The sequence below is a fragment of the Lepidochelys kempii genome, chromosome 1 (genome assembly GCF_965140265.1).
Source record: "Lepidochelys kempii isolate rLepKem1 chromosome 1, rLepKem1.hap2, whole genome shotgun sequence".
In the NCBI taxonomy this organism is placed as follows: Eukaryota; Metazoa; Chordata; order Testudines; family Cheloniidae; genus Lepidochelys; species Lepidochelys kempii.
Window position 1 is genome coordinate 320,537,202 of NC_133256.1, and position 27,085 is coordinate 320,564,286.

The 27,085-nt window shown below is 39.7% G+C and overlaps 1 protein-coding gene across 8 annotated transcripts in view; it reads left to right on the top strand.

The window, feature by feature from the left end:
• The window catches only part of CERK (ceramide kinase), a 74,622-nt gene that overhangs the window by 38,589 nt on the left and 8,948 nt on the right, over window positions 1-27,085 (top strand). For 6 of the 8 annotated variants that reach the window (XM_073328366.1, XM_073328365.1, XM_073328359.1 and 3 more), the window contains 5 exons: window positions 2,991-3,136; window positions 16,345-16,419; window positions 17,374-17,526; window positions 23,861-23,966; window positions 25,714-25,784. In XM_073328366.1, coding sequence (XP_073184467.1) covers window positions 2,991-3,136; window positions 16,345-16,419; window positions 17,374-17,526; window positions 23,861-23,966; window positions 25,714-25,784 — 551 coding nt within the window. The remainder of the gene's footprint in view (window positions 1-2,990; window positions 3,137-16,344; window positions 16,420-17,373; window positions 17,527-23,860; window positions 23,967-25,713; window positions 25,785-27,085) is intronic. The other 2 variants (XM_073328364.1, XM_073328367.1) reach the window with 2 other exon arrangements.

Genomic DNA, 27,085 nt, shown 5'->3' on the forward strand with positions numbered 1-27,085 from the left:
CGATGGCAACAGGAAAAAAATTTCAACACCACAAATTTTTAAACTCCTTTTCTGACTTCCCAGAAAAATTCTACTCTACAATAAAATGAGGAATGTTAAGTTTAGGGAAATTGTGTGTTTTGGAGAAGTTATGGAGTGGATATTTGAAAATAGGTTTTGTACCTTAAAACTAGCTTCAGCCTTAGCTATGGACTGAATGGCTACCTTACCTCCAAAATAAAGGGGTGAATTTACAGGTGGGTTGAAGTGCTGTTTTCATGTTTGTAAGCCAGTTGTGGGGATAAATCTACACACCTGTAGAAAGGGAAACTGACCCTCTGAAAATGTAGTCTAGTATATGTTGTACCCAACAATCCTCACAATGAGTTTTCTCCCTCATGTTTTCTGGGAGGGTGTGGCAGTGACCAAATATAGTAGCTCTTAATGCAGCGCAAGACCTATCCTCCTAGAAAATCACTCCCAGTATTTTGTTCAAAGTCTTCCTTAAGAAAAAGCCAGATATCCCTGTGTGTAGTCTTTATTATTCCTGAATATCTCATTTGATCTCTCTAAGTTGATAGAACATTAGATTTTTAATTGGAACTTCTTTGATCTGGCTGAGAGAAAAATCTGAACTGTCTAAAAGAAACAACACCAAAAAAAAAGGCAAAAATAGTTGTCTTACAGTAATTCAGTAGATAATTCAGGTACAGTGAAGGTCTGATCTTTAGAAGAAATAGTGACAGTTATCAAGCTGACTGCACCTCTGACCCTTTCTGGTTCCCACTGCATACATGACTGCCACAAATATTTGTTTAGCTATTTCACATTTTCTCCAGTTAGAAAAAACCTTTCAAACCTGTCTATGTCTATTACCTACTCATTAGATACTTCAGCATAAAAATTGTCACTGCTACCAGATATCTCCATAATAGCCAGGCCCCAGGATGACAGTTCATAAGAATTTAATTAAAATGAGCAATAGCTCTGGAGGTATGAAAACTCTTCACTAAAGCACCATTTTTTGCATGTTGATATTCTGGTATTCACTTCCAGTTTGAGTCAAAGTAATATACCATGAATTTCTTGGTCTCTGTTATTGGCAATGGGGATTATCCTCAGAAGAGAGAGGCATCTGTTTTGTCCTGGCAATATTGAATTTGTACTTACTGTTAGTTGAGAGCGGGATAAGATTATCGTTATTTCAGTCCTACATTATTTCCAAACCAATTCCTTGCCTTCACAGTGCCATAGATCCAATCTAGAGTTGAGGCAGGAATATGTCAAGGGTCTGATTGGGTATAGAATATACTTAAGGAGGTGAGAAACTGGCAGCTGCTTTTTCTTTTGAGGTAGAATGTAGCTCAATAATATACAACTGAGAAACTGTATCTTTCTTTTAAAACAAGGTATTTGGCATAGAGAGCAAGTATTGAGCAGAAGCTAACATATATTTATAGGACTGTGACTCCAGTACTGGAGCAAAAATAGGGTTCTCTCAAAGGATAAATATCACTTGTGGATTGTCTATATGCAGGAGTTTCCCTTAACTGCTTATTTTTCTACTCTGTGCCAAGAGTTCGATCAGTTTTGAAAGTGCAGCAGTTCAGTGATGACAGAATTTAAATGCTTAAATGATCAACAAATAGCATGAAAAAGTGTATTAGCATAATGGTCTGTATGTTGAGAATGATGGTGAGAACAAATTCTATTCTGATCTGTACTGTGAGTGCCTATTCCCCATACTGGTCTGTTTCATACAGATGGTGCAGAATATGCAATAGGAGTATTCTGCATGAGAAATGGGTGCAAAATAGAAATAGGTTCTGCAAGTTAGAGTACACACTGAACAAATTAGAGAGTAATTGTACTAATCCAATTGTTTTCATATATAACTTTCTACTGCTTGTATGTGTATGTTAGGGATTTAATATGCAATTTTCTGAAGGTTTGACTAGGCTCATTCTCATAGTGCATCTCATTGGAAGATTTTTTTTTTAATTATAGCTCTGTGCCCCTTTAAGATTTTTAAGGGGGTGCATTTTGTTAATATTTATGCACAGACCAGATATTATTTACCATCATGTAATACTTTGTTTCTGGTGTTACTCTTGGCTACAGACTTTGAGTCTGTCCGTCCTGAGCTTTAACTATAGTTGCTACTTTAGCTAAACTGGATTAATTTTGCAAAACAAACTCTTGCTTCTGAAGACATTTAAAACTATTTGTTGTCAGATTGTAGAATTGTCATCTTGATCTATCCAACTCTTTTATGCTTTTGTGTAACAAGACAATTTAAGATTTCAGGATTCAGCCACGTTAAGAAGGATAAGTCACTTTAGCTAATATGTAAGCCTTTGTACTTTTGAGACTTGAGGCTCCAATTGTCTACCATTTTATAAACTTACATGGTTTTTAAATGTATAAATGTTCAGTTCAGGATTCAAAGTATGTCTTTTGATAGTAATTGTGTGTGATGTAGCAGTTGATTTAAAATTAATAGAAAAAACAGATTAAATGGAATTGCATATTAAAGGAATACAAATATCGTACTTCTTTCTGAAACTACATATGTTAACTTACAAATTTATTTATAAACATACCAATTAAAAAAGAGGGGAGGAATTTTTACTTTGTTTAATTTTGTATTTGAGGGCTTTTTGTGTACAGTCTGTTTCAGTGTTTTACTTGTATAGTTAGTTTCCACTAATGTTTGTGTCTGTTCACAAAGCAACAGGGGAAAGAAAAAGCACATTTTAAAAACACAGGAGAAAATTGTTGTAAAGTTACAAAATGAGGCAGGGGGACTCCTGTAGTTCCTGCAGCTATCTTGTTTTATTTGTTTGTTTGTTTTAAATATAATGTTTTAAGTTGACTGTGTCCCTTTTTTATAAATCATAAAGGTGAATAGGGAGAACAAAGTGATGACTGTAAGTGGCGTTTGTGCTAATTGGAACATTTAATGTGTTTTTTGACTGTTAGCATGCATTCTAACTTGTGTTTTCTGGCAGTATTGTTTGTGTTGGTGGGGACGGAATGTTCAGTGAAGTGATGCATGGTCTAATTGGAAGAATACAGAAGGATTCTGGCATAGATCAAAATAATCCCAAAGCACCATTAGTCCAGTGCAATATAAGGATTGGCATAATCCCTGCTGGTAAGAATGAAAAAGGGTTAACTTTCAGTTTACGTTATTTATTAATGTAGTAACTTTCTGTAGTCAGGCCTGCCTGTAGAATTAAATATGAACAGTAATGCTCCATAAAGCTATTGGTGAGCCAGCATAAATAGTGATGGCTGCAATGTCTTGTTTGTGGGAGAGGGAATTTACATGAGGGGGAGGAAGCAAAAATTAAAGTATCTGATAAAATTATTATTGTAGCGCCTAAGAACTGCTTTCTTGTTTAGTGTTCTGGGGCTTACATATGCTAATACAAATGTTATAAAAAAAGGAATGGTGAGGGAAAATTATAAATTCGCACTAACAAACACTCACTGAAAGCATTATCAGTTGAAACCCACTGAATAGAGGCTAAACACTTTATTCTGTACAGCGAAAGGAGCCCAATATTCTATCTGTTTTCATCACTGGCTAACTATGCAAGTGTTGAAATCCGTTTTGTGGGATAGAAACCACAGCCTCTCCTTCTATCTCAATGCTTCTGTCACAAGAAGCGTAGAACCATCGGAGAGCCAGTCCACAGGATCCAGATAGGGGTGCATATTATGTTCTTCTTCTTGCTCTGTAGTCATAATGCCTGCAGAAGCCCTGCTGCTAGCTTCCTTCAATATCTCAGTGAGGTGCTGGTCCATTCCAATTCACTATGATAGCCACCCTTTTCAGGCTAATTATGACCACTGCTAGTGAGCATCATTGTTCAAAACTTTTCCCTAAGTGAAGTCCTTTGACAAAGTAGATTTAACTGCCAAAACTAATCCAAAGAGCATCTTTGGCACTTGAAAATTAATGACCCATAGAGCCAAAAAAAGAGATCCCTAAGGTTCCATTCAAAATGTGCTCTGGGCTGGAGGGAGGGCTTCCTCTTCCAATACTGGAATTAATAATACTCAGGGGTATCTCCAGAACTACAGATGAGTGTGGGCATACAATTGTTCAGGTAAGGCACAGAATTATCCTGTGTTGACAATCACATGACTGCCTTTGAGTAAATTACTAAAATTTGAAGTTAGTCGTGATAAGCAACAAAACACTGAGTGTGCTGATGGTAAATAATGAAAAATTCTGAAATTTAGTATTTTTAGTGAACATAAATATTAAATTTCCTCATTTACTATTTTAATTGTTATTTACCCAACTCTCACGCCTGTTCATTTAGTCTTATAGTGTAGTGAGTAAAACAAAGGTACTGTATATCTGAGGAGCTTTATATAAATCACTCTGTGGAGAGATTTTCATGTGTTCCTCCTATTAATACTAATGAAGAGACACACTTGTATCCATTTGCAACTCAATTAAACTTATGGGAACAAAATCTGAATTGCTTTCTCATGCCTTAACTCTTTGCTTGGGCAAAATTTCCATTGACTTCAGTAAAGATTTTTTTTGTCTGAGTAAAGTATTCTGGGTTTGACACATGCTCATCTGAAAACATTCGTCTGTTTATGGTGTTAGTGATCTAAAGAAGGTACTGGTAAAAAGCATAACTCTAATGTTTAGGTTATGGCATAATTATACTTTTGTGGGGAGGAATAGGTTAAAATGGAGTTGAAATGCTTTTGCTTTTGTAGCGTACCAATTTGTCACCATCTGACATTTGTTAAATGTACATATTTGGGGTTATCGTTTTTCCTGTCTGTTTTTAAAACAATCTTCGCTGATGTTAAAACAGTATTAAACTTAAGTTCTTTTCTTGTACAATCCTTTATAGTCTATTTGTTATAAATGTGAGTTGTTTGCTTTTTGCTTTCATTTTGTCCACTGTACAGCCATTTGCTGTATGTGAATTTACATTGTATCCTTGTCCTGTATTTTGCAAGGTTTTATATTAAACACATTCTCTTAATATAGTCATAATTTTACTTTTGGATCTGAATAGTGATTTTGAAAAATATATTTAATGAACATGTTTAAGGAAGTTAACCTCTAAATTATGTTACACACTCTTCTGGAGAACAAATTTAAAATATAAATCCTTTATATATAATAAGTATTGGTAAAGTATGTGGTTTTTTTGTTTTGGTTTTTTAATGTTGGAAATAGGGGGAAAGGCAGGGAGTCTTTTCTTAATGTTTTATTCCTAAATAAAGATGGGAAATTGGTAAAGGGATACATACGTATAGTGTATACATTAATATTTTCAGTAATTTATATAGATCTGTGCACTGTACAAATCTTAAGGCTCGGTTTCAGGTCCTCTTAAATCATAGGCACCAGATGGCCACATGTGAATCAGTCAGTGACATACTTGAGGAAAAGTTGCAAGAATTCTCCCCTAATTCCTGGTGAACCCACTCACAGCGGTAGTCCTGGTGCTCACCTGAGTGCAATGTCTGTTAGGTTAGAGTTTCTGTAGTGCTGTCTTTCACTGATGGGACAGAACTATGGCTACAAAAATATTATACATTGTCATATTGCAAATGGAAATCTGTTTCTGTAATCTGTCATTTACAGAGTGCATATAGCTATTCATTTTTCCTTTTACATATTAGTAGACAAGTATTGAATTTTTATACTCAACAGTTCTCAATTTAATTATCTTAGTGGGTGTTTTGGGGGCAAGTGAGGGGAGAATTAAAATCTTAAAAGTGGCAGGCAAAGGCATACTGTCTAGCATCTGATACTTTTTGAGGGATCATAAGACTGGGAAGGGTGGGAAAAAATGCAACGAAGTTCTAAGCAAATAGGTTTGGGGGCAGCTATTCAACGCCATCTACAATTGGAGGAATAGAGCTTTGTCTCTGCAGCAACATGCCTTCTGTGGCCTGCAGCATGTCACAAGCTCCACGTGGAGGATGCAGGAGTGATGTGGCGAGATCGGGGAAAAGAGGAAATTTCCACTCCCCACCCCCTTCCTGTACATTGGGCAGCAGGCCAAATGAAATATTCTGGTGGGCTGGATGTGGCCTGTAGACCACAGTTGGCCATTCCTTTATTTTGGATCTGGTTGTTGCACAGCGGGGGGCTGATATGGAGGCACTGTGCAAGTGCACTGAGTGCACATTGATTAATCTGGGCCTGGTCACCCCCCATAGTTTTCAAAGTAGACTGCTAAGATGGAGCATTCATCTGTGAAAAGCCAACCTGAATACTCCGTTCCAGGAAGGTTGTGTTTGGAGGTGAGCCCCAAGGGGACTGCGGCATGAAAAAGTTTGGAAACTGTTGTGTTAGTGTATTAACTTGTGTATAGTGTATTGTATTGTGGGACAAAAGGGAAATTTTACAATATAGTCTGTCATGCTATGCCAACTTTCCAATTAATAGTAAGTAGGGCTGTCGATTAATCGCCGTTAACTCACGCAATTAACTCAAAAAAATTAATTGCAATTAAAAAATTAGTAGCTATTAATCACAGTTTTAATTGCACTGTTAATAGAGAATACCAATTGAAATTTATTACATTTTTGATGGTTTTCTACATTTTCAAATATATTGATTTCACTTACAACACAGAATACGAAGTGTACAGTGCTCACTTTATATTTTTTATTACTAATACTTGTACTGTAAGGATGATAAACAAGAAATGGTATTTTTCAGCTCACCTCATATAAGTACTGCAGTGCAATCTCTTTATTGTGAAAGTGCAATTTACAAATGTAGATTTTTTTTTTGTTACATGACTGCACTCAAAAACAAAACAATGTAAAACTTTAGAGCTTATGAGTCCATTCAGTCCTCCTCCTTCAGCTAAGACAAACAAGTTTGTTTACATTTACAGGAGATAATGCTGCCCACTTCTTATTTACAATGTCACCTGAAATTGAGAACAGATGTTTGCATGGCACTTTTGTAGCCAGCATTGCAAGGTATTTATGTACCAGATATGGTAAACATTTGTATGCTCCTTCATGCTTTGGCCACCACGCCAGAGGGACGTGCTTCCATGCTGATGGCGCTCGTTAAAAAAATAGTGCGTTAACTAAATTTGAGACTGAACTCATTGGGGGGAAATTGTATGTCTCCTGCTCTATTTTACCCACATTCTGCCATATATTTCATGTTATAGCAGTCTCTGATGATGACCCAGCACGTGTTTGTTTTTAAGAACACTTTCACTGCAGATTTGACAAAACCCAAAGAAGGTACCAATGTGAGATTTCGCTACAGCATTCGACTCAAGGTTTAAGAATCTGAAGTGCCTTCCAAAATCTGAGAAGGATGAGGTGTGGAGCATGATTTCAGAAGTCTAAAAAAGCAACACTCCGATGCGGAAACTATAGAACCGAACCACCAAAAAAGAAAATCAACCTTCTGCTGGTGGCATCTGACTTAGATGATGAAAATGAACATGCTTCGGTCCATGCTGCTTTGGATCATTATCGAACGGAACCCGTCATCAGCATGGACACGTCCCCTAGAATGGTGGTTGAAGCATGAAGGGACATATGAATCTTCAGTGCATTTGGCACATAAATATCTTGTGACACCAGTTACAACAATGCCATGCAAACACCTGTTCTCACTTTTAGGTGACGTAAACAAGAAGTGGGCAGCTTTATCTCCTGCAAATGTAAACAAACTTGTTTGTCTGAACGATTGGCTGAACAAGAAGTAGGACTGAGTGGACTTGTATGCTGTAAAGTTTTACGTTTATTTTATTTTTGAACGCAGTTTTTTTTTTGCACATAATTCTACATTTGTAAGTTCAACTTTCATGATAAAGAGATTGCAGTAGAGTACTTGTATTAGGTGACTTGAAAAATACTATTTTGTTTTTACAGTGCCAATATTTAATAAAAATAAATATAAAGTGAGCACTATACACTTTGTATTGTGTGCTGTAATTGAAATCAATATATTTGAAAATGTAGAAAACAGCCAAAAATATTTAAATAAATTGTATTCTATTATTGTTTAACAGCGCGATTAATCCCAATTAATTTTTTAATCGCTTGACACCCCCTAATAGTAAGAGAGAGTGTGCAATTAAAGTTTTGTTGGAAATTCAGAATATACCCCAGAGTTTAAACAAACCATTTAAGAGCAGATAAAAGTAAGATGATGCGTTTGTAGCAGGAACCATTATTCTAGTTGAAGCTTTTGTTCTTAGTTTCCAGCAAACACAGCGTTAAACTAAGTGTTCACACTACTTACAAACCTTTCATTTTCCCTTCCTTCCTTCACACAGCTTACATTTAAAATGTCCCATTCCAACTTAAACGTGTGTTGCTTTTGAAACAGTTTTTTCTTTCACATCAAATTCAAGTTTCTTGTCATCAAAACTCCTCATAACTTCATTCACCTATATCTTTGCCCATCACTCATCTTTCTTCTGCCTTGTGACCACACTTTTTTTTTTCATCTAGACAGAACATGCCCCTGTGTGTGCACAGAAAACTGAAGAAAGTGCTGTGGTGATAGCAGGATACCCTTAAGAAGGAAGTCAGTAGGGAAAATGTAATAGGAAGCAGGGTAAAATGTTCAAGAAAACTGGGGATAGTGTAAGTGAGAACCAATGAAGCAAGGAAGGAAAAAGCTATTTGATAACCTCCCTGGAGGGAAAAAAAAGTGATGACTCTGCTAGTATGAAGGTCAACTAAGGTAGAATTATGCTTCTTATGTGGGTCGTATTTCATGTTTTAAATCAATATATAAAACTGAATAATAGTTCTAGATAAAGATAGTTTGAGACCAGTTCAGATTCATTAGAAGTAAAATAGGGAGAGCCCTATTTGGCGATGGTAGCTGTACCTTTGACCTTAGTACTACCAGGGTAAGCACTTTTTTTCAGACAGGCTTCTTGGACTACTCTTCTCTCTTGCTTTGTTGGTTTCCTCTCTTACACTATCCCCAGCTTTATTGTACACCTCAGCATGCTTCCTATTACATTTTCCTTACTGACTTTCTCCTTTTGGGGTATCCTGCTTCTGCCAATGCACTTTCTTCCATTTTCTTCTCCATTCAACTACCTCTTACAAATCCAGAGAATCCTTCTGGCTCAGAATACCTTCCCTCCTTCTGTTAGACATACCCTATTTCACTGTCTTAGGAGTGTTCCAGCACTAGTAACAACTTGACAAAAGACTTTTATATTGCAATGCAGTAACAATGGATCCACCTGTCTGTAAAACGTCTCTTGAAACACTGGATTGCTTTCTGTCAGTGTCATCAAATGGACTGTAAGAAAGCAAATATAACACTACTTTGGTGTCTTACTATGTTCAGAGAGAAGTAGTATGAGTTCTTCTATGCCAACAGAGAACGGTTTCCAAGAATGTATCCAATCTCCCTTGTCAACTCACTAGATTGAAGAGTAATTTAAAAAGGTGTGTGGTGCCTGTGCACTATCTGTCTTAAAACACTTGTGTAGGTGCATGAAAGGGAAAATGGTAAGCTTCTTACTTTAGTTGTATTGTATTCTGTTTAATGCAGTGTTATCCTGTGGCTTCTCTTCACCTCAGAGTGGTAAATCTTTTTCTCATGAACTAGAGAGGACTCGCTGTGTTGCCATAGGGCTGCTGCCCCCTTTGTCCCCCTCCCTCCCCGATCCCTACAGGTGCAAGGTGCAGGAGCAAGACTGTGGTGTTGAGGGGGCAGAGCAGGGTCCTGGGGGGAGGGTGTCTCTTTTCTGCCCCATACCTTGCCCCTACCGGGAGCAGTACAGCAAGCGTTCTGCAGCCCTGCTGTCATAGGAATAAGTGAATGGGGCAGAGCAGACCTCTGCGTCGGAGGCTGCCAGGAGAAGAGAGAGAGAGAGAGCAAGCCCCTGGTTACATGGGAGGCTACCCTGCTGCTGAATGGATTCTGCCCCCTCAATTATCTGAACTCCTAATTATCCAGATAAAATCTGTGTTGCACATACTATTTGGTTAAGCAGTGGTATACTGTACCACATGAGCCTTGGATACTGAAGCCATACACCTATAAAATTGCTATGGAGCACCTTTTCATACAGGTGGCCAATTGTAGTACCCTGATCGAACCATGACCACAAGTAACTGTTCGGGGCTAGGAACATGTGGTGAGCAGTCATTCTCTCTCAAGACAGTTTACATACATTGTGAGCAAACCACTAAATAACACCCTCTGCAGCTATTTGACTCAGGATAGATTGTCAGAACATAGGTCAAATACCCCCAAATTCACCAAGCCAGTAATAAGAGTATTCCTGGATCACTACACTAGTTTTACCATGGAATACAGGCCCCTGTTTATCACCCAGGCAAACTGGACTTTATGATGTAAGGTTATTAAAACCAAAACCACTTCATATTAGGTTATTCCAGTTCCAAATACCAATCAGTCACCGCTGGTTACTGGATACTTCAGTATTTTACCCAAAACAATGGTGTTAGTTTACTAAGGATTGGCTAACTAAAGATTTATTAATTTAAAAATTGAAATGAGAGTTAAGAAATTAAAGCAAATAATATACATTACAGGTGAATTAGAGGTTGTAGTCCAAATGATAGCATAGATGTAGAAGCTGTTACAATCTTTTCATAAGTCCACAGGGCTTCCCAAAAATGAATTCTGAGGATCTCTGTCTGTATGCGTAGATCTCTCGCTGCTCGCCCAGAGTTCAGGCAGTCCAGAAATGAATCAGAGAGCAGGATCATTCCCATGGTCCAGTATTTGTAGTTGGAAGCAGCTTGGTAAAGGTTATTGGCACAGTATAGGTAATGCAGACAGTTAGAGTGTCTCTAGTGTTAAGCCAAAGACCCTTGGTTTGAAGTTAACTACCTACTTCCCATGCATACACAAATAATTCAATTACACTGATTTACATTAGGCAATGACTGGCCATTCATTAAAACATGGACAGATAAATGAGGACAATACAGGAAATATTCATTAGTTCCTTGCGATATATACACAACTTTGATCGTAAGGCTAATTAAGTACAGGATATAGACAGATCTAAGCATACAAACACCATTTTCCTTGATTTCTTGTCCAAACAAGTGAAGGAGCTGGTGTCTGCTAGCCCATTTAACATCCCTTTGATACTTACACACGATTGAATTGCAGTGCGTCTTGACATGCCTTTAAAGGTTACAGACAGGTGAACTGGCCTATTGATTCTAATCTGAGCTGGTTTGTCAGCATCACAATACCCTCTTGGAATGATGTGAAGAATTATTAAAGGAGTGGGCCATCCATGTGCTGTATCAGTGTTTTGTTTCTCTGTGATGGCTATACTCTAGTACCTGAGAGCATCAAATTAGTAATGCTTCACACTGCTGTTTACTGTTCAGACCTTGTGTGGCTAACTGACTGTTGGAGTTCCATCTGCTTAGACCAGGTCTGAATATGGAACTAAAGTTTCTGTTCAGCTACTGCAAAATCCCTGACCTAGATGAAGGCAGAAAGGCTAAGTGACAAACAAGGAATTCACACCTGAACGCTCAGATCCTATTCAGATCTTCAAGCAGTTATGATATTAACTAAGAGGATAACTAGAGGGTCATCTGCTTTCTTCCCTAACTGAACCAAGATATGATAGAGTTCATGCATGCATCAGGGTCTTCCACAAACTGCAGGCAAAATTAAATGGAAAGATTTGGTATAGCATTTCTACATGCCAAATCTCTGAACAGCTATTGCTACTACGAAGCCCCAAATTTGGCTCCTTACCATCTGCCATCCATCATGTTTGTCACCACCTTAAAAGAGAAATTGGAGTTCTGTGTGCTGTGCCAAACCACTTGCCCATGACAATGTGTCCTGAACTATGCGCTGGTCTCACAGAAAAGTCCCTCCATCACACTTACTGTTTCCTTTGGAGTGTGATTCCATTATGTGTGTTTGCCTCCTTTTGCTGTCAGGGCCTTACTCATTAAAACCTCTTGATCACTGTGGCCAGCTTCTGCAAAATGTTCATATGAGATGGAGCAGCCTCCTCTCTTGTGTCCTTAAGTGGAAGTGGTGATGACAGTCTCCTGGACAGTGAGAGATAGGGAAGGATTTTCCCTGCCCCTGTCTACCAGCATGTATTCCCTGGTTTCCTCTGAAGTGATTAAAAAAAAGAATGGAGAGTAGATTTGAAATCCATGAATCATTCATCCTTTGGCATGTTTCTCAGCATCTGAATTGGCCTTGTGAAAATGGAGTAGTCTGACTTGGCCTTTGTCCAGTTTGTCTGTGCTGTGTCTGAAAACGGGCAGGTGGACAAAGGTGTTTTTCAAGGCTTATGCTATCAATTTTGGAGGAGTTTGGGGAGGAGAAGGGCCTACAGACCCTTAGCAAGTCTCACCTAGGTGTTGGTTCCTCGCAAGATCTTATCTTTGACTTGGCTAATTTAATCTTCCTTGATCTTTCTCAACGCACATTCCTAACCCTTGTTTGGGCTCCCATAGGCAAGTTTCCTCCTGCTCAGTCTGCATTAAAAGCTGGTTCTTCACCTGAAGGGAAATAATCACAGTATTTTATAAGCTAAAATTGGATGTATCTTATACATCCTTTATGTTATGGTTTTAAATTAATCCTGTGAAATACTTCAAACAGCATAAAATAGCTTTCCTTTATTGAATAGATCTTCTTATGCTTTTATCTTCTAATGCTAAATGTGTTTTGTATGTTAAATATCTATACATGTACATAAGAGAGGCTGAAAATTAAAGGGATGCTGTCACATAAAAAAATCATTTTGAATAAAACCTCCATATCTGTGCTGCAGCAAACACCTTTGGTTATTAAAGATGAAAAAATCAGGCGTACTACTCACTGTGTGTGCTGGGTTTCTTTGCATTAATGAGGAGACTGAAAATAAACTAGAGTCAATTTCATTTCTTTACACTTTGCTTTTCTAGTCAACTTCACTTGCAGGCTTACAGGTGTTTGTACAATACTGAACTATTTGAGTTTTAAACACAACAGGGGCTTACTTTAAAAAAAAACAACCGGTCCTATTGGAATCTTAAAAATGCATGGAAACAAATCTCTTGGGCTTAGATTTTGTAAACATTTGTTTTTATAAAACCTAAATATTTAGCAAAAATTCACTATATCCTTTCAAAATAGCAAAACCTATTTACACAAAGCTAAAATTATTCCCCCCCCCCCAACCCTCCAGCCTATGTAGGGACAAAAATAGAATATGAATTATTTGCTCTGCTATAAAGAGCAAAATTTAGTTTTAACAACTGTAATGGTTCTCAGGGTATCCAGAATTGAGAGTCACCGTGTTACCCACTGCCTCGAGCATGAGAGAGTCTTGCCTGTATTTAGTTGGGTGTCAGCTCCCCAATGCCACCAGCTTTTCAGCCACTCAAGCACTTTCCTCTAGCTTGTGACTTCACTTTACAGACTAACATGAGGTGCACCCCTTGTCCTTTTGAGTTGTTTCCCTGTGATATCCAGCCCCTGCCACTGGCTACTAACAGAAATTCCAGGAGCAGTTTACCAGTTTTATCTTAATCTACTGCCCCTGATTAACACACAGCACTTGTATGGTTTATTTAAGAATAAAGATTCTGCTGGAAGCAAGAGAGAGTGATGAAAACAAATGATTACAATACAAAATAATAAAACGTGAACCTGAGCCTACACTTATTAATAGTTACCTTCGTTATCTAAAAAGTAGATTTCTGCACCCACCCCCCAAGTTCAGTCTGTGGCTGGCTTCACGTGAACCAGGATCTAATTTTTCATGAGAACACCTTGCTTCTCTAGGTGTCTCCACAGCGAAAGGATTCAGGGTACCTTCCCCTCCTTAGTGTTCTACTGAAACAGTGTTTTATTTCTGTTCATAGATAGGGTGAACCCCTGTCTTGCTGTAACATTTCTTTTTTACCCTCAAGAGGTTTAGATTGATTGCTGTTGCCTCTGATGGTTTTCCATTGAAAATCTTGGGGTTGAACAAGCCCAAACAATTGAGCTTTGTATTGTATCACCAGCAAAATAGGCAGAGTGGTAACTCCCTCCTGCTTGAATGGGCCATCATCAACACACATTATCCCCTGGTGACTAATTTTTACTCCAAGTCCATAAAGCATGCTTTCAATATAAGTAAATTATTCATTAAATATTACTTGTACATAAACCTCACGATTATGAATCTTGACAAGTTATTAGTTTTCTGTAGGTACCTTACATAGGTTAATATCCTGTAAGACATGTTTGGTGTAGTGAGTTTGTCAGATCTGAGGTGAGAGTTGTTTGCAAAGAACAGGGGGGACCTTTTGACCACGAACCTCTGTCTCATACCAACTCTTTTCCAGTATATTGGATTTATCACAAGCTGTTCCTCTTCCAAACAAAAGTATGTATTAATAATAAATATGCTACTTTAATACAAAGGCACAGGTATATCTACTAGTTTTTGCAGTTTTTGTTGTATCTTTACTCCAGACAAACATTTGTGCAATCCAGATGCTTAGATAAAGTTACTGACTAATTATACAAAGTCTAGAAACCAGTAATTTTGTACTGTGGTAACAAATTTTTTTTAAGTGGGAAAGAAGGGATTTTTGTACAGAAAAAAATAAGATTGCAAGTATTTTCTGTAAGGACCCAATCAAATTAATGGGTGAAAATATAAGTAACTTAAATATATTTAATACATATTCAAGGTCTTTACACAGTCTATTTGCCCCAAATCAATTTGCCCTTTCAAAAAAGAGTGAGGATTGGTGGACTAGGAGGATGATGCATGCAATAGTCGTTCATGTGTTAGGGTATGTCTGCACTAAAAACTTAAGTTGACCTATATTAGATTGACTTACAGCCACGGCAGCGATTACTATAGTGGTGCATGTACACACTATGCTCTTTGGGTCGGTGGTGTGCGTCATCACCAGGAGTGCTTCCACTGACCTAAGAGGGGCAGTGTGGGGAGCTGAGAGCCTGGTCTCCCAGCTGGAAGCCTGGATGCCCCACAGGCTCCTTGGCTTTCGGCGAGCTGCCGCCTCCCACTTCATCTCCCCGTTCCCCCTGGGAGTGGGGGTAAGCCACCCAGGGCTTCTCGCCTCTCTGTTCCCCGCCATCAGTGTGGAAAGCTGCTCGGGGCTTCTCGTCTTCCTGTTCTCCACTGGGAGTGAGGGAAGCCAACTGGGGCTTCTTGCTCCCTGTTCCCCACTGGGAGCAGGGGAAGCCGCCCGGGGCTTCTCGCCTCCCCATTCCCTGCCAAGACGGGGGTCCAGCTGCCAGGGCTTCTTGCCCCCTGGGAGTGGGGTCCAGCCGCCAGGGCTTCTTGGCCCCTGAGAGCAGGGCCAAGGTGCCTGGACTTCACACCCTGGCTCCCAGCTGGGAGCAGGGTCCATTCTCACCCGGTTCCCAGCTGGGAGTGGGGTCCAGCCAATTGGGCTTCTCACCTCGGTCCCAGCTGAGAGCGTGGTCCAGCTGCTTGGGATTCCTTCCCCATCGCTCAGCCGGGAGCAGGATCCATTCTTGCCCTGGCTCCCAGCTGGAAGCAGGGTCCAGTCACCCAGCTCTCCAGGGAAGAGGGAGGGCAGCTACAGCCTAGCTGCCCAGCTTTCTTTTCAATTTCACAGCTCCACTGGGCAAGAGAGCTAACAGTGATGTAAGTAACACAGTATCTACACAGACACTGCGTCGCCCTAACTACACTGACATAAACCCTACAACTCTTGCGGAAGCGGAATTATTATGTCGGTATAGTAGCGCACTTACATTGGCAGGACAAGGCTGTAGTGTAGACACTGACATAATTTGGTCAAGGTAAGCTGCCTTACATCGACCTAACTCTGTAGTATAGATCAGGCCTCAGTGATGAAAAAGCAATACCTAAAGGTGCATCCCTATGTCCTAAGGAATTGTGCCCTAATGCTGTGAATTGACTGGTATGGAGTGGATTGCTTTATCTTTTTTTTTTTTAAATGAGGTTCCAGTGAGCAGGAATTTCTGAACTTGGGGTGCAAAGTGGCAGAAGCTGCCACTCCTGTCCATAGGCTGAGATAAAGACTGTGCCATTGTCCTTTCGCTGAGGTAGAATCGGCTTCTACCTCCCCAAAACCAGCATTCTTCAGTGCATAAAATGGAAGTATGTGGACTTTGTTCAGAGAGGAGTAAATTTCACTCAAGGAGGAAATCAGTATTCTAATTTATTTGTTATAATTTTCCTATCCATATTATTGCTTGGTTTTATTCTATTTCCGCATTTAGGAAAAGGGAATAAAAAGTGATGAGAGAATAGAATGTTTTTAGCTGAACGACTACATGTATAGAGCAGTATTCTCTCTATTATTAAAAGATAAAAAATGAAAAGCATTTATTTTTTACAGGTTCAACAGACTGCATATGTTATGCAACAGTTGGTGTCACTGATCCAGTAACATCAGCACTACATATTATTGTGGGTAGGTTTTCAGCTTACAGGTCATTAACTTCTTTTCAAGACCTTAACATATCCAGAATGATCATCATTTCTGTTGTGTAAGAATATAGTTTGATTATAATAGATAAATAAAGTATGAGCTGTTTGCTAGTGAAGTGTGTGTGTGTGTATCTCACTAGCAAACAGCTCATACTTTAGCATCAGATAGATAGATAAATAAAGAGAGCTGCATTAAGATTGGATGAGCATTTCTGTTTTAACCGACTGTTTTCGGATGAGCAGAACTTTCTGAAACTTTAACTTTTGGTAATATTGTAAACAAGAAATAAATGATTATGTACTTTAAAATTATTGTAATGCAGAAGTATAAAGAGCAGTGTTAAGATTTTGCATGCAACCTTAATTTCAGCATTTCTCGGCTTTCGAAAGCTTAACTGTTGTAATCCTAAAACCTGATCTTGCAAAGATCTATGCAAATACTTAACTTCATGCACTGTGAGTAGTCCCACTGAAGTGAGCATAAAGTTAAGCACCTGTGGACACCTTTGCAGAATTGGGGCCCTCATGTGCTCTGGACATAGTGTTTGGCCTAGGATATTAAATGTAGGTGTATATTTGTATTTTTTTAAGTATTGCTTTTTTTTGCTTATGCTAAAATATAGAATTAGCTCAAATACATTACATTAAGCAACTTCAAAAATGGTAGGATTCAGCAAGATGCCGCTATTGTCTCTGCCCGCCCCCCCCAGTACACTGGCCAGTACATTAGTACACTGGCCTCCTTGTGTCTTCATTATTTTTCCTCATTTAACAATATATGGCATCATTAGCGTTGCAGAATGTTTCTCTTTTTCTCTGTTGCATATTTTATAAGGTTGTTCTCAATAAAAAAAAAATGTTTAATGTTAAAAATTAGTATCAGGTTTGAAACAAAGAAACTTTTAACTGAGATAAAGCCTGGAATTTCTGTTAACAGGTGATTCTCAGCCTCTGGATGTCTCCTCCATACATCACAACAATACATTTCTTAAATACTTTGTGTCACTGTTGGGCTATGGTTTTTATGGCGATATACTAAAAGACAGTGAAAAGAAGCGGTGGATGGGTACGATCAGATATGACTTTTCAGGTAACTTTTGTGTAATTACTATATCTTTATGTAGAAAATCTAAAGATAATGGAGCGCTGGATAACTTCTCTCTAAGTAAACTTCTGTGAAGCTTTTCAAAAATAGCAGCCAGACTGCATCAGATGGAAATTCCCTAAGGCACCACCAAGCACATTGGATCTCATTAATAGACTAGGAGTATTTGTGGCACCTTAGAGACTAACAAATTTATTTGAGCATAAGCTTTCGTGAGCTACAGCTCACTTCATCGGATGCATGCAGTGGAAAATACAGTGGGGAGACAAAGTAAAACTATTTCCCCATGTTTATTCCCCCCCTCCCCCCACTGATCCTCACACGTTTTTGTCAACTGCTGGAAGTGGCCTACCTTGGTTATCACTACAAAAGTCTTTTTTTTTTCTCTCCTGCTGGTAATACCTGATCACTCTCCTTACAGTGTTTCATGTTCTCTGTGTATATAAAATCTCCCCACTGTATTTTCCACTTGATGCAACCGATGAAATTAGCTGTAGCCCACGAAAGCTTATGCTCAAATAAATTGGTTAGTCTCTAAGGTGCTACAAGTCCTCCTTTTCTTTTTGCGGATACAGACTAACACGGCTGCTACTCTGAAACCTGTCATTAATAGTCTAGCCTGTTGTGAATCTTCATGCACACGTAGCGCATCATAACACAGAGGCAGCCTAAATAGCTCCAAAATGAAGGTTACACTGAGTTTCTGGTTTAACTCTGGGCTTCAGTCTCTTTATTTCTTAACATTTTATCTGTGATAAAAATAAGTGTTTCAAATAACCAAAATTGTGGACAACTTACTCTGATTATACCAAATTAATTTCCTGGAAAGTTATAAATTAATATTTTCAAGATTTTGGGAGCTGGAAGGAGTTTAAAAGGACTTGGTTTTTGAAATGTTACAACTGGTGTCTAATCTGTTTTTCAGACTATTGTGATTAACAAGTGGCTTTGTTTTAACTCTTGAAGTTGTATATAGATATAGTTCTTCAAGTGGTAGTCTCTGTTGTATTCCACTCTGGGTTACACATGTGTAACCCAATGTGCCTGGAGTCAGAGAAATTGAAATTAGTGTGCATTGGTCCGTGCAGGGGCATGTATAAGGGGGGACAAGCAGGGGCATAGCCCTCCCAGTAATCATCTTCACCACCGCTTCCAGCTTCTTCTCCAGCTCCCTTCCTCCTCCCCTCCACCCACCTCAGGATTCCCTAAACTCTATCGTGGCATGGGCATATTTGCCCACAGACAAATTTCAGGCAATGAACAACATCATAGTTTGCATCATGAACAACCCTTGTGTACCAGCCAAGACTTGTCTTATCTCTACTTGGCCATATGGTCTTGTGCACTTATGTGACCCCATTTGGAAGACTTCACCTTCATTGCCTTCAGACAGGGCTGCAGTTTGTGTACTCAGTGAGTCGCCATTCCATGAACCTCATGCTGACAGTCCTCTCCAAGGTACTGTCCTGCCTCCTGTGGTGGACAGACTCACATCACATACGCTTGGGAGTCCCCTTTCTTCCCTCTTCCCCAAACAAAACTATCATCACCGATGCATGCCTGCTAGGCTGGAAAGGCCATTTGGACAACCGCACAACACAAGGGACGTGGATATCTTGAGAATCCAGGATGCACATCAATATCCTGGAACTTCGAACAGTAAGGAAGGTATGTGAACTCTTTCTTCCACTCTTTCACTCTCATCCTGATCATTTCAGACAGCATCACCACTGTTTTCTACATCAACAAACAAGCGGGAGCGAAATCTACCGCTCTATGCACAGATGCAGTCAGTCTGTGGAACGGGTGCATCAGCAATCAGATCACTCTATCCATAGCCTATCTTCTGGGGACAGAGAATGTGATCACAGATTCACTCAGCGGACACTTTTCAATCGACCATGAGTGGGAACTTCACGAAGAAGTGCTATATGCATCTTCACGCAGTGGGGGACCCCAAACAGAGACCTATTCACTTCTCAGACAAACAGCAATATATTGCTCAAAGGTGCCCTCAGTTACTGCTCCTGGGGCAATTCTCTCCTTCTCTCCTGGTCAGACCAAATAAACTACACCTTCCGTCCACTGCTCCTTCTATTTCGGGTTATACATAATATCCAGTGAGACAAGGAGATGGTCACTCGGATTGCCCCCTTCTGGCCCAGATAATTCTGGTTCCCCAATCTCCTGCATATGTCATCCTGTCCACCGATTACCATCCTGAACTTCCCTCATCTTCTCACCCAGTACACCATCAGGATTAAGCATCCCAATCCACAATCTCTCCACCTCAGGGCCTGGTATTTGATGGGCATCGACCTTAGAATACATATGTTCCTCAGCAGCAGAGGACATTGACTTTAAAGGTAGGAAAGACTCCACTAGACAATGTTATTGGACTTAAATGGAAATGCTTTTCGTCTTGGGTACAACATAAAGGTGTTATACCAGAAACTGCTTAGTTTCCCTAATCCTGGACTACATTCGATCTTTAAAGACATTGGGTCTCTCCCTCAGCATCTTGTGAGTCCACCTGATGGCGATTAGCATGTCCCATCCTTCTGTGGAGGGTTACTCTTTTTTATGCTAACGCTTGATTTTGGAAAGGCCTCCTAAGAACCTTTTCCCCTCTCGAAATGATCACGCCTCAATGGGACCTGAATCTGGTACTCTCCGTATTATGAAACCCTCATCCTTTGAACTAATGGTGTCTTGCTCCATATCCCTTCTCTCCATGAAGGTCTCCATCCTATCTAATCACTTCAGGGAGAAGTATCGGTGAACTTGGAGCAATCATGGCAGACACACCTGTGATGGGTTCCCCTTGGGGTGCTGCCTGGAACTGGGGTACCATTGAGCCCCCTGACCCATCAGCCTGGGCTCCCACCCTGTAATGCTGTGATAAGCTTCAGACACACTCCCACTTTCACCAGCACACAGGTAGGGACACACCCAGCTGTAGTAACATGCAGACAGGCTTTCTGACCAGCCCCTGCATGGGAAAGCTATACAGCTTGGGCACTTACCAGCTTCTCAGGTGCATACCCTCTCTTGAGGGTAAACCCAAAATTGTACCGCGTTGCACTGCACAGAGAGCTGTACAGCGTAAGCTCTTAAAATTCGCCCTGTCCCTCAATCTGGAGAGGGATATGCAGCAGCTTTCTGCTCTGAGTTATATTTCCACACACTGATTTTAGACAAAACAAAAGCAAGTTTATTAACTAGAAAAGATAGATTTTAAGTTATTATAAGGGATAGCAAACAGATCAAAGCAGATTGCCTTGCAAATATACAAAAACACAATCTAAGTTTAATATACTAAAGAGATGGGATATGAGGAGTAAATTCTCACCCTAAATGTTGATTTAGGCAATTTGCAGAGATTCTAGAGGGCAAACTGCACTTGCTTTTAGCTTAAAACCCCAGGTATTCTTTTCACAGGCTAGAAATACCTCTAGCCTGGGTTCAGCCCTTCTTCCCAATTCAGTCCTTGTTTCTCAGGTGTTTTTAGGAGTTCTTGGGCGGGGAGTCAGTGATGAACCACGATGATGTCATTCCCCTGCCATAAATAGCTTTTGCATATGGCGGTAACCCTTTGTCTCCAGGCTTAGTTCCCACGCCTTTCATTTGAAAAACAATGGTATTTCAAGATGGAATCCAGTACTAGGTGACTTGGTCATATGTCCCTGTAGGGTCATAGCAGCCATAACTCAGAGACTGTTTGTAGCGTCCTCAGGAAGGCTTCCCAGTGGGAGATTAGCATTTTCTAAGTCCTATTGTTCTCTCTTTCCAGCCTGCCATCTAGACTGACTACATTCTGCCTAGTGGGCATTCCCCTGGTGTAAACTCATTTGTAATAGCTGCATAGACAATATTCCTAATTTCAGATACCAAAATGATACATGCATACAAATAGGATAATCATATTCAGTGAATCATAACCTTTTCAACGATATCTTACATGACCTATCTTGCATAAAATACATCATAGTTACGTCATAATGATATCCTAATAATATCTCTATGAAGAATATGGGGCATAGTGTCACAACGCCATTCACAGTATTCCACAAGGATACGGTCTCCTTATGCCGACGCCTGAAATTTTTACCAAAAGTGGTCTCCCCGTTTCATATTAACCAGTCCATTCACTTAGCTGTTTTTCTTTCCATAACCACACACATCTGCAAAAGAATGTAGACTCCATTCCCTCGATGTCCAACAAGCTTTGGCCCTTTACCTGCAGAGAACAAAAACAATTAGGTTGTCCCCTAGACCAGTGGTCCCCAGCCTTTCTGTGGGAATAGCATATTCCTATTCCCAGAAGACTGTGGCAGGTGCTGGACACACCACCGCCGAAATGCTGCTGAGAAGCGGCAGCAGCAAGAAGCGTCACCGCCAAAATGCTGCTGAGAAACGGCAATGCTTCTCGGCAGCATTTTGGCGGGCGGCTTTAGGGTGGCCGCGCTCTGCGGCAGCATTTTGGCAGTGCATTGTCCTGTGGGGGCACACAACTGCCTTGGTGGGCACCATTGTGCCCACGGGCACCGTGTTGGGGACCCCTGCCCTAGACTGTTTATTGTGGTAGAAGAGAATTAGGAGACAGGCCTTCTCCACCCAGAGAATCTCCCATGTGGAGTTCTGCCTACATGTTCGCAACACACTATGCCTTGGTGCAAGTTGCAGTGGCAGCTGCCTCCTTTGGAATGGCGGCCCTCCACACAACCCTTCTATCCTCATCCTCGCACCCTCCTCCCACTTGGAATGCTTGTCAGTCACCCACAGTGGAATACAATAGGAACCATCACTCAAAGAAGAAGAGAAGAGGAATTTATTTACCTGTAACTAGAAGTTCTCTGAGATGTGTGATACCTATCTGTATTCAACTTCCTGCCCTCCTTCCCTTCCACTTCAGATCTGTCAGATTCATGGTGGAGAAGGAACTGGATATGCAGTCAGTCCACCCCACTCTTTATCACCTCAGTCAGAGGCATGATGTGAGTCAGGGCCCATGCGCGCAACAACCAACACTACTTTCAAATTCTCTGATTGTGGGCCCATGGTGCACATGCGTAACCCATAGCAGAATACAGATAGGGACCACACATCTCAAAAAACCTCCAGTTACAAGTAGGTAACCTCCTCATCTATAACTAAAATTTCATTGATAAGCTAACTCAGTGAGTAAAGTGAACAAAGTTCCTAGTATTATTCATCACAACTGTTTCCATTCACACTATGGAAGCTGACAGATTAAGCAAAATTTGTTAAATGTCAACATCTGATAGTTTCCATGATAGTTATTGTCCAGGTTTTACTAATAGCACTGTTATTGTTAATGTGCTCTTTGTAAGAGTGATATCACATATCAACCTTAACATTCAGTAACCAATTTTAATGGGAGAGCTTGGGAATGTTTTTTGTCTGAGAACAAGTAATGTTAGTGCTACAAGGAGTAAGGGCAAGATGCAATATTTGAGGGTAGAAAAGGAACCAATGAACCCAAGTGTTCCTCTTATAGAAAATATATTAGAGTTTCAAGGAGAAAAAAAAATGGAGCCAGGTATTGGATTAACTGTAGAGAATGAGGCTGTTGCGCTTGAAAGAGCAGTGGAACTACAGTGATGTGCAGGAAGCATCCATACCTCCAAAACATTATTTTCCTAAATTCTGTAAATCATATTGGCCAGAAAAAATAAGTTTTGGTTTGATTTTTTTTTAAGGTGGGTGAACTAGTGATCTTCAAATATTTCTATCCATGTATTTCTTACTCCTCCCCCTTTCTTAAGACTGTTTGCCAAAGTGCTTGTAAATCCAGGAATAGACTCATTCAATTTTGTATTTGACCTTCATATTGTGCTTCTCACTTCCACAGAGAGTTTTGGAAATTAATACTGAATTTTAATTTTGGTTGTACTCTCCATTCTTGAACCCTATAAATCCAGTTATTATGCTCCTGGGAAGTATTGTTTATGTCCCCTCTCCTTTAAAAAGAAAAACTAATGTTTTTGCCCCATCTAGGCCATTGAAATTCACGGGAGTTGTATAGCTAAGTGCCATACGCTTTAAAAATCTGGGCCACAATTTTTTTTATTCAAGTAATAATTAAGGAAAATGAAGGAGAGGTATTTTTCACCTTCCACCTATTCTAAAAGTTCCAGTATAGCAAAGAGATGTGGAATTGAGAAGAGCAACTGTTCTCTTGCAATTCCTGGTGGAGGAAATGGAACAACAAGGGGATGGATGAAATGCACGATTAAAACAACTAAAAGCTATGTAATTCTGCTGTTGTTTTTTTGTTTTGTTTTGTTTTTTTAAGGTTTCAAGACGTTTCTTTCTCATCATTACTATGAGGGAACAGTTTCCTTTCTACCAGCAAAACAGACACTGGGATCTCCAAGAGATAAAAAAAAATGCAGAACAGGGTAAGTTAATATATCTCTATTGGTAATTACACACAAACTGTTTAAAAAGGGATCAGAACTAAGATCCCTTTATTTTGATAAACTATTCACTTCCATTTTCTGCATGATCTAACAAAGAAAAGTAATACAGAACACTTATGTATTTATTTATTTTGGGAACAGATAAGGGCAATTTTGTTTTTTCCATATCCAGAAACATACTATGGAAGAGATGAATTTTGTAAAAAGAAGTGCAGTTCCTTGATTATCAAATGGACCACTTAATTTTCCTAAATCAGTAGACAAAGTTAACTCTTCAAAACAAAAAAGAAACACTAGAACTGGTTTGCATTACAAAAATGTGTCTATTGACCAGCTGATGTGTTTCATCCTCCATTACTAAAGGAAGCAAAATAAAGCAATAATGTAGTGCTCAGTTACCAAAGAGACACTCAAGTACACATGTCATGTAAACACGAGCAAAAGACCAATCCAAAAGCCTTCTAGCTTCTACAAACAAGGAAGTAATTACACTATGAGGCTTCAGATCCTGGAAAGATGTAAGCATGTGAGTAGTCCATTGAGGTAAAATCTTTTCAGTTATCACAATATGACTCTTGAGGTTAATGTGACTACATACATGGTTCAGTCGTTTCAGGTCTGGGGACTTGTTCTTTTCCCATTGAAGTAAATTGCAAAACTCAAACCCCACATTAACTGGAGGCAGGGCCCCCTAATACAGCCAAATATATTTTAATTAATCACTAGTTTCCTTTTTTCCAATTCTATTAATAATTTTGCTCTAAGGTAGAACTGTCTTTGTCAGTAGTCATTGAGGTGTAAGAATCTGTTCCTTGCTTTGAGATAATGGACCTGGGTCTTTGATTTCAGACAGTAGAGGCTCATGGCTTCAGATCCAGGCATCCTGGGTCCAGTCCCTGCTGCTGAAGACCTACACTGGGAGAGTCCCATCCCCACTCTACTAATGTCATGTCGGGACCTTATGAAATTCCATAATTTTGTACAGATATTTTTCTTTCTACTTACATTTTAAAGGTGTTTCACTTTTTTCTATTTAAAAATGTTGAACCTAAAAATAATTATGAAATTAAAAAACCTTGTAAAAGCTAAACAAGAGTTTCCAAACAAATATTTAAAAAAACAAGTCATCTGAATTGGGGATCAGACTTTCCTCAGCCCTTGGTACTGCTGTTAATGTGCCCCTCTCAACAGCCCTGGTCCTGCAGTCCAATCCAAGAGGACAGATCATCATTGAAATCAGTGATGGTCTACATGGGCACAAGAATCCATCTGCGTGGATCCAGTTGGAGGAATGGGACCATGGTGTGGATGTGGGGAAGAGAATCATACTGCACTTGTGCTCACAATCCTATTCTGTTATCTGTACTCTGTTGTAGACTCTTGGGTGTGCATTACAGGTCTCTTGGAATGGCAGCTCCGTTTGATTCTGATCACTAGCAGAAAATAAAAGTTTTAGTGTGACTTTTGCATAGTTTAGTACTAAAATAATCCATTACTGTGTATGTATCCCTTTTAGGGATTGGGTATTTCTTACACAGATTTCTTTAGTGTAAATCCAAGCACTGAACTCTGTTTGAAGCACGTGGAATCTTTATATGCTAAAGAACAATGAATGTAGGCTGTGGTAAAAATAACATTTTCCAAATGTAAAATAATTTAAGTAACTTATTTCAATAGTTGAGAAAAACATACTAAAATTAAACTGAACAATATTCTTGTTTTTCAGGTGTTACATTTGCAGGCAAAGTAAGCAACAACCAGAGGAGCAACAGAAGAATTATGGATTAGAACATAACGGTAACATATTGAAGTGATAAATGTGAAGAATGTGTAATGTTTCATTTCAAAAAAATTCTTGAACACCTAGATCAATTTCACTTTGTTTTAATTATTATAAACTAGGATTCAAGTTGAAAAGAAGAATTTAAAGAAAAACCATAAGAAACGATCACCCTCCAACAATCCTCCTAATAAATATACTAATTCCTTGAATAGTTTAGTGGATCAGGCTTCTCCTGCCTGAGAAGAAGAGTTTATTTTGTGGGCTCAACTAAATCCTAAATCATCTGAACTCTTAATCACAAAATAACAATTAATTGGCAAGCCCTGAGCTAGTGTGGAAGCTGAATTGCCTCCTAGATAGATTTCTCGGCAGATAGCAGTTAAGGTTTTGTACTTTGTCAGAGCTAAACTTCATCCTAAATAAACAGTTAAAAATTGTAAGTATCATGCTGTGAACATGGACTGTTAACAACTACTTAACATCTTTCTCAGTGACACCCTACCAGTTCTCTGTACAGATTACGTGGTGTTCCTCATCTGGTGCTCCAATCATGTCAACCCCCTCTACACACATACACAACTCCTTGAATTCCTGCATTGACTTTCAGTCTTCTTTCTCAGTACCTTCAGACTACTGCTCCTTCCCTTCAAGGCTCTGTGCAGCTCTGCTCCTGGCTGCATCACTTCTCCTGGAGCCTGTTATTCCCTCACTTGTGCTCTACCATCTTGGCAAACCTCGAGCCTCTAGCAGAGCCAAATTCAGACTAATGTAAATGGGTGCATTCCATTTGACTGGAAACTAGCCCCGCCTCAATCTCCTCATGGAAATCCTTCTTCAGTGTTCTCGTCTTTTGGACAGACTTCCAGTGCAGACCTCTACTCCTGTTCTTCTTTGTTTCCTTAGAGCCTGATCCAAAGCCTGACTTCAGTGGATCAAGGCCTTAAACATAGTAGACCAGAGCATCCAGTATATTGCAGTCATTTTGTGCAACATCGCTGGTAGATTCTGGTCATAAAACTAGCATATTTAGCACCAAGAGTGTCAACTTATATGACAGGCCCACCTCCTGCTGCCAGTGTAAGAGTTGGGATGTTTTCAGGCTGCACTGATCCCCAACTGCTATTTCAACCCCTTAAGATAGTTAGCAGCTGTAGTAAATTAGAAGAACTCTCAGGTTGCTTTGACTTATGCCTAGGAACCAACCCTGCTCAGAGTACCTGAGCCAGTGCTTGTTGAAGGCAATAGGAGTCTTTTCTGGGCACTGGATCAGGCCCAGAATCCCCATGATCAGGAGCGAAGAAGCATTTTTAGCAGT